General features: G+C 51.8%; 1 protein-coding gene across 1 annotated transcript; it reads left to right on the top strand.

The window, feature by feature from the left end:
• Positions 1 to 1,151: 1,151 nt before the first annotated feature.
• Positions 1,152 to 8,247, top strand: LOC112617976 (signal-transducing adaptor protein 2; the record flags this gene model as incomplete). The annotated part of the gene is made up of 4 exons (XM_025374605.1): positions 1,152 to 1,371; positions 6,231 to 6,302; positions 6,458 to 6,580; positions 8,191 to 8,247. Coding segments are annotated over exons 1-4 (354 nt in total), but the record flags the coding sequence as incomplete, so codon positions are not given.
• Between the last annotated feature and the right edge of the window lie 317 nt (positions 8,248 to 8,564).

Raw genomic sequence — 8,564 nt, 5'->3', positions numbered from 1 at the left:
CCCGGGAGGCGGAGCTTGCAGTGAGCCGAGATCGCGCCACTGCACTCCACCCTGGGCGACAGAGCGAAACTCTGTGTCAGAAAAAAAAGTAAAATAAATTAGTTGGGTGTGGTGCTGCCACCCTATAGTCCCAGCTCTTCAGGTGGCTGAGGCAGGAGGACTACTTGAGATTGGGAGGTGAAGGCTACAGTGAACTATGATCATCTCACTGCACTCCAGCATCAACAACAGAACGAGACACCGTCAAAAAAAAAAAAATTGCAGATGAACTTAAAGTTACTAGTCAGCTAACTTTAAAATGGGGAGATTAGCATGGATGATCCAGGTGGGCCCAATGTAATCATTAGGGTCCATCAAAGTAAGAGAAAGGGCCAGGCGTGGTGGCTCATGCCTGTAATCCCAGCACTTTGGGAGACCAAGGCAGGCGGAAAACTTGGGGTCAGGAATTCGAGACCAGCCTGAGCCAACATGGTGAAACCTCGTCTCTACTACAGATATAAAAATTAGCCAGGCGTGGTGGCAGCCACCTGCAATCCAAGCTAGTCAGGAGATTGACGCAGGAGAATCTCTTGAACCCGGGAGGCAAAGGTCACAGTGAGCCAAGATTGCACCACTGCAGTCTAGCCTGGGCAACAGAGTGAAACTCCCTCTCAAAATAGAATAAATAAATAAATAAATAAAGAGACAGACAATGTATCTCTCTTTGCAGATATAGCCAAGATTATTCTCCCATTCAAGTAAACTTATACATTCTTGGCTGGGCGCAGTGGCTCACGCCTGTAATCCCAGCACTTTGGGAGGTCAAGGCGGTTGGATCACGAAGTCCGGAGATCGAGACCATCCTGGCTAACACAGTGAAACCCCACCTCTACTGAAAATACAAAAAATTAGCCAGGCATGGTGGCGGGCGCCTGTAGTCCCAGCTACTTGGGAGGCTGAGGCAGGAGAATGGTGTGAACCCGGGAGGTGGAGCTTGCAGTGAGCCGAGATTGTGCCACTGCACTTCAGTCTGGGCAACAGAGCGAGACTCCGTCTCAAAAAAAAAAAAAAGTAAACGTATACATTCTCTTTCTTCTTGGTTCCATGCCAGAGAGGCGGGAATTTCCCTAGGATCATGGACCTGCCCGGCTCAGCCTCTGCCCAGCCCTGGCAGGGGAGGGAGTTGACGGGCTGACACAGGAAACTCCCTTGGAACCTGTTTCTCAGCTTTCTGGCCCAGCTGGGGCACCCACTGGAAGGAGAGGCCAGGCGGAAGACCCTGGCCCTGCCATGGCCTCTGCCGTGAGGCCACCCCGGGTCCCCAAGCCTAAGGGTGTCCTGCCTTCACACTACTATGAGAGCTTTCTAGAGAAGAAGGGGTCCTGTGACCGGGTAAGGTAGGGAGGCGGGGGCTGGCCCTGTTGGGTCACCGCGGGGAGCTGCAGCACCTCTCTGAGCCCCAGTCTCCTCACTCGTCAAGAGGGGTGCAGTGGGTGCTGGATGGGGCAGGGCGCGTGCTGGGGGTTGGCGTGGGTTCTGGCCATCTGCCTCTCTGTGCATCATCTCTGTTTCCATGTGTCTTTGGTTTCTTTTTCTCTTTCTCCCTGGCCCTTCTGTCTCTCCCAACGTCCGTCTCAGTCTCTCTCTCTCTTTGTCTCAATCTTTGCTTTTGTCTCTCGTTCACTCTCCTGAATACAAACAAGATCAGGCACTTTCTCCAGGAAACGGGGAGCCCTCTGACTCCCGGGCTTCCTCCTGCTCCCAGCCCAGGACAAACTCCGGGAACCTCAGCTGCTGGGGTGAAGGCCGGGACAGGTGACATGTCAGGACAGTAAGAGCTGGTGGGGGCCACATTCCACAGGACAGATAGTGGCCATGGACAGTGCGTGCATGTGTGTGTGTGTCCTTATGTCTCCCCCAACCCCTCCGTTCTCCCTGAGGCCCCATCTCTCCTTCCCCATGCCCCATATTCATTTTCTTTCTTTCTTTTTTTTTTTTTTTTTTTTTTTTTTTGAGACGGAGTCTGGCTCTGTAGCCCAGGCTGGAGTGCAGTGGCCGGATCTCAGCTCACTGCAAGCTCCGCCTCCCGGGTTCACGCCATTCTCCGGCCTCAGCCTCCCGAGTAGCTGGGACTACAGGCGCTGCCACCTCACCCGGCTATTTTTTGTATTTCTTAGTAGAGATGGGGTTTCACCGTGTTAGCCAGGATGGTCTCGATCTCCTGACCTCGTGATCCGCCCATCTCGGCCTCCCAAAGTGCTGGGATTACAGGCTTGAGCCACCACGCCCGGCTTCTTTCTTTCTTTTTTTTAAAGACAGAGTCACTCTGTCACCCAGGCTGGAGTGCAGGGGCATGATCATGGCTCACTGTAGCCTCAAACTCCTGGGCTCAAGTGAACCTCCTGCCCCAGCCTCCTGAGGAGCTGGGACTACAGGCGTGCACTGCCTCTTCTGGCTAATTTTTTGGCCTAATTTTTCTGGCCTAATTTTTTTTTTTTTTTTTTTTTTTTTTGAGACGGAGTCTCGCTCTGTAGCCCGGGCTGGAGTGCAGTGGCCGGATCTCAGCAGCTCACTGCAAGCTCCGCCTCCCAGGTTTACGCCATTCTCCTGCCTCAGCCTCCCAAGTAGCTGGGACTACAGGCGCCCGCCACCTCGCCCGGCTAGTTTTTTGTATTTTTTAGTAGAGACGGGGTTTCACGGTGTTCGCCAGGATGGTCTCGATCTCCTGACCTCGTGATCCGCCCGTCTCGGCCTCCCAAAGTGCTGGGATTACAGGCTTGAGCCACCGCGCCCGGCCTTTTTTTTTTTTTTTTAAAGATAGAGTCTTGCTGGCCAGGTGCAGTGGCTCACGCCTGTAATCCCAGCATTTAGGGAGGCCAAGGCGGGTGGATCACCTGAAGTCAGGAGTTTGAGACTGGCCCGGCCACCACAGTGAAACCCCGTCTCTACTAAAAATACAAAAATTAGCCATGTGTGGTGGTGCGCGCCTGTGATCCCAGTTACTCGGGAGGCTGAGGCAGGAGAATCGCTTGAACCCAGGAGGCAGAGGTTGCAGTAAGCCGAGACTGTGCCACTGCACTCCAGGCTGGCAACAGAGCGAGACTACGTCTAAAAAAAAAAAAAAAAAAAAAAAAAAAAAAAAAAAATTGGGGTCTTGCTATGTTGCCCAGGCTGGTCTCAAATTCTTGGCCTTAAGCAATCCTCCTGCCTCAGCCTCCCAAAGTGCTGGAGGTGTGAGCCACCGTGCTTGCCTCATTTTCTGATACAGATCAAAACAAACACCTCAGCTCTTCCCTGCCCTGCCCATGTCCCCGCCTCTGCCCCTGAGGTCCCCTTACCTGTAGTGGAGTGGACTTTCCTTCTACCTCCATGCATCCAAATCCTCCCCAACCAGCAAACACTTTGGAGGCAGTGGATCACTGCGGTTAAGAAAGATAATGGGGAAGGCCAGGCGCAGTGGCTATGCCTGTAATCTCAGCACTTTGGGAGGCCGAGGTGGGCAGATCACCCGAGGTCAGGAGTTCGAGACCAACGTGGCCAAAATGGTGAAACCTCGTCTCTACTAAAAAATACAAAAATTAGCCAGGTTGGCCGGGCGCGGTGGCTCACGCCTGTAATCCCAGCACTTTGGGAAGCCGAGACGGGCGGATCACGAGGTCAGGAGATCAAGACCATCCTGGCTAACACGGTGAAACCCCGTCTCTACTAAAAAATACAAAAAAAAAAAACTAGCCGGGCGAGGTGGCGGGCGCCTGTAGTCCCAGCTACTCGGGAGGCTGAGGCAGGAGAATGGCGGGAACCCGGGAGGCGGAGCTTGTAGTGAGCTGAGATCCGGCCACTGCACTCCAGCCTGGGCGACAGAGCGAGACTCCGTCTCAAAAAAAATAAAATAAATAAATAAATAAATAAATAAAATAAAAAATACAAAAATTAGCCGGATGTGGTGGTGTGCACTTGTAGTCGCAGCTACTTGAGAAGCTGAGGCGGCAGAATCGCTTGAACCTGGGAGGCAGAGGTTGCAGTGAGCCAAGATCGCACTACTGCACTCCAGCCTGGGCGACAGAGCGAGACTCGTCTCTTAAAAACAAAACAAAACAAAACAAAACAAAACAAAAGAGCTCACGCCTGTAATCCCAGCACTTTGGGAGGCCAAGGCGGGTGGATCACCAGGTCAGGAGATCGAGACCATCCTGGCTAACACGGTGAAACCCCATCTCTACTAAAAATACAAAAAATTAACTGGGCGTGGTGGCGGGCACCTGTAGTCCTGGCTACTCAGGTGGTTGAGGCAGGAGAATGGCGTGAACCCAGGAAGCAGAGCTTGCAGTGAGCCGTGATCATGCCACTGTACTCCAGCCTGGGTGACAGAGTGAGACTCTGCCTCAAAAACAAAATAAAACAAAACAGAAAACCCAAAACAACAAAAAACAAACCAAAACAAAAAAGATCATGGACCCGAATTCAGAAGACCCAGGTTCTAATCCCGGCTCCACACTTTCCTTACTCCCAGGCCTTTTGCAAGTGACTTAATCTTTGAGTCTCAGTTTTTTGTCTTCGGAAATAAGGGAGTTAGGGCTGTAGTCACAGTTCACATGTTGAGGACTCGACTCAGCGCAGGCCCCGGTGCTTCCCATGTGGAAAGTCACCTAATTCTCCTGAGATCCTCCAGCCTTGGCACCATTGTTATCACCATTTTACAGCTGGGGAAACAGAAAAAGATGGCTCAAATAACTTGCCCAACAGCACATCGTGGGTACATAGTAAAGCAATATGGTAACTGGTAATACGGTGTTTAATCCCGTATTGATCTAGTCCCAGTGCCCGGAGGAGGGCTAGCACATAAAAAGCCTTCAGTAAATGTTAGGTAAATGCCTGTGTGTACCTGTGCGTGTGTCTACGGATGGACAGGTGGATGAGTAGATGGGGGGATGAGTGAAGGCTTGGTGAATGGATAGATGCGGGCTGGATGGTGGCTGAGAGGATGTGTGGGTGGATGATGGATGGATGGACAAGTGCATGGATGGATGATAGATGGGTGAGTAGGTGGATGCATGATGGAGGGATGTATGGATGGATGAGTGGATGGTTGGCTGGCTGGATGGATGAGTTGGGGGATGGATGGATGAACGGGCAGTTGGGTGGGTGGATGGATGATGGATAGATGGACGAGTGCATGGATGGATGATGGAGGGATGAGTGGATGGATGGATGAGTAGGTGGANGGATGGATGGATGAGTAGGTGGATGGATGATGGAGGGATGAGTGGATGGATGGATGATGGAGGGATGAGTGGATGGATGGATGAGTGAATGGATGGATGATGGAGGGATGCATGGATAGATGAGTAGATGCATGTATGGATGCATGGATGAGTGGGTGGATGGATGAGTAGGTGGATGGATGATGGAGGGATGAGTAGATGCATGGATGAGTGGGTGGATGGATGATGGACGGTGGGTGGATTGATAGATGGATGCATAGATGATGTAGGGATGGATGGATGGATGGATGGACGGATGGGTGGACAGATGGATGAGTGGGTGGATGGATGACTGGATGGATGGTGGGTGATGTATGTATGGATGAATGAGCGGATGGATGGATCATGAATGGTTGGATGATGGATAGATGGATGGGGGTGATGGATGGATGAGTGGGTGGATGGTGGGTGGATGGATAGATGAATGGATGGGTGAATGGTAGGTGGATGGATGAATGGGTGGGCGGGTAGGTGGATGAGTAACTGGATGGATAGATGTGTGGATGGGTGGGTGGGTGGACGGATTGGTGGATGGATGGTGGGTGGATGGATGGATAGATGAATGGGTGAATGGTAGGTGGATGGATGAATGGGTGGGTGGGTGGATGGATAGATGGATGATAGATAGATGGCTAGTGGGTAGCTGGATGATGGAAGATGGATGGGACACCATTAAACCAGTTAGTTCAACTCACCCCTAGAGCCCCCATCTCTATAGATTGGCGGGGGTTGCTCTGGGTCCTTCATCATGTCAAGGTTCCGTCTGGTCCTTTCTCAGAGGAAAACGGATACACAGAAGCTGGGATGTGGGTGGGGTGGGTCTCCCCGAGAAGGCAACATTTGATCAGAAACTCAAGGCAGGAGGTGATCAAGATCTGGGGGCAGCGTGGGAGAGCACGATCAGTGCAAAGGCCCCGACGCAGGACTGAGTACATGAGAGGTACTCAGCCTGGCCACCTCACCTCTTCTTTCTGCACCTTTGGTCCCCAGGATTACAAGAAGTTCTGGGCAGGCCTCCAGGGTCTCACCATTTATTTCTACAATAGCAATCGGGACTTCCAGGTAAGGTGGGAATGGAGGCTCCAGAGCTGGCCTTCCCTTGACCCCAGAGACCAAGCAGACAATGAGGATGGTGTGGCCATGATGGCTGCTACATCATCCAGGGGGCCTGGAGGCCAAGGAACTGGTGCCCAGACCCCCTGCTTCTGTGCCCCCAGCACGTGGAGAAGCTCAACCTGGGAGCATTTGAGAAACTCACTGATGAGATTCCCTGGGGAAGCTCACGTGACCCTGGCACCCACTTCAGCCTGATTCTCCGGAATCAGGAGATCAAGTTCAAGGTAGGTCCCTCGGTGGAGGGGTGCTGAGGGGAGGTGCTGGCATGAGATGCTCAAATGCCCCTCCCCTCCACTGTGCCAACCACAAAGGGGCAGGTAGTACAGGGCCCTGTGGGCCCTGGGTAAGACTTGGGTCTTGACCCCAAAGGAGCTGGTGCTATGGGAGGGTTTATTTTATTTTATTTTATTTTATTTTATTTTATTTTTTTTTTTTTTTTGAGACCAAGTCTCATCCCATCACCCAGGTTGGAGTGCGATGGCACGATCTTGGCTCACTGCAACCTCCGCCTCCCAGATTCAAGCAATTCTCTTGCCTCTGCCTCCTGAGTAGTTGGGATTACAGGTGTGTGCCACCACTCCTGGCTAATTTTTTGAATCTTTAGTAGAGACAGGGTTTCACCATGTTGGCCATGCTGGTCTCGAACTCCTGACCTCAGGTGATCCACCCACCTCGGCCTCCCAAACTGCTGGGATTACAGGCGTGAGCCACTGCGCCCAGCCGAGGGTTTATTTTATTTTATTTTTTTTGAGACAGTTTCACTCTTATCGCCCAGGCTGGAGTGCAATGGCGCAATCTTGGCTCACTACAACCTCTGCCTCCCAGGTATAAGTGATCCTCCTTAGTAGCTGGGATTACAGGCGTGTGCCACCACGTGCGGCTAATTTTTGTATTTTTGGTAGAGACAGGATTTCACCATGTTGGCCAGGCTGGTCTTGAACTCCTGACCTCAAGTGATCCGCCCACCTCGGCCTCCCAAAGTGCTGGGATTACAAGCGAGAGTCACTGTGCCTGGCCTATGGAAGGGTTTAGAGCATGACAGGTCTGGGAACTGATCTATGTTTTTCTATTATTTTATTTTATTTATGATTTTATTTGGAGACAGGGTCTTGCTCATCGCCCAGGCTGGAGTGCAGTAATGAGATCATAGCTCACTGAGCCTGGACCTCCCAGGCTCAAGCAATCCTCCCACTTCAGCCAAGCACACTTAGCCACATGCCTGGCTAAGACTTTATTTTTTGTAGAGACAGGGGGCTCGCTATGTTACCCAGTCTGGTCTTGAACTCCTAGGCTCAAGTGATCCTCCCGCCTCGACCTCCCAAAATGCTGGGATTATAGGGGTGAGCCACTGCATCCAGCCTGACCTATGTTTTTCAAATGTAGATATAATAACATCAAAAATTATAACATCAGCCAGGCATGGTGGCTCACACCTGTAATCTGAGCACTTTGGGAGGCCAAGGCAGAAGGATAGCTTGAGCCCAGGAGTTCAAGACTAGCCTGGGCAACAAAGTGAGACCCTCATGTCTAAGAGAAAAAAAAAAAAAAAAGCTGGGCGAGGTGGTGCATGCCTATAGTCCCAGCTACTCAGGAGGCTGAGGCAGGAGAATCACTTGAACCCGGGAGGTGGAGGTTGCACTTAGCTGAGATCATGCCACTGCACTCCAGCCTGGGAGACAGAATGAGACTCCATCTCAAAAAAAAAAAAAAAAAGAAGAAGAAAAAGAAAAAAGAAAACAGCCCTTTGAAGCAGGGACTCTTCCCTAGTCCCATTTCATTGATGAGTAGACTGAGATTCACTGACATGGATTCTTTTCTTTCTTTTGTTCCCTAGGTAGAGACCTTGGAGTGTCGGGAAATGTGGAAAGGCTTCATCTTAACGGTGGTGGAGGTAAGAGCAGTGGCTCTCTGCGCCCTCTGTCCCATTCGCCAGATCTCCTCAAAAAGCCTCCTTTTGGCCGGGCGCGGTGGCTCAAGCCTGTAATCCCAGCACTTTGGGAGGCCGAGACGGGTGGATCACGAGGGCAGGAGATCGAGACCATCCTGGCTAACACAGTGAAACCCCGTCTCTACTAAAAAATACAAAAAACTAGCCGGGCGAGGTGGCGGGCGCCTGTAGTCCCAGCTACTCGGGAGGCTGAGGCAGGAGAATGGCGTGAACCCGGGAGGCGGAGCTTGCAGTGAGCTGAGATCCGGCCACTGCACTCT

The sequence above is a fragment of the Theropithecus gelada genome, unplaced genomic scaffold (assembly GCF_003255815.1).
Source record: "Theropithecus gelada isolate Dixy unplaced genomic scaffold, Tgel_1.0 HiC_scaffold_722, whole genome shotgun sequence".
Taxonomy (NCBI): domain Eukaryota; kingdom Metazoa; phylum Chordata; class Mammalia; order Primates; family Cercopithecidae; genus Theropithecus; species Theropithecus gelada.
Note: the sequence above shows the minus strand (reverse complement) of the source record. Positions and strands in the feature narration are given on the sequence as shown.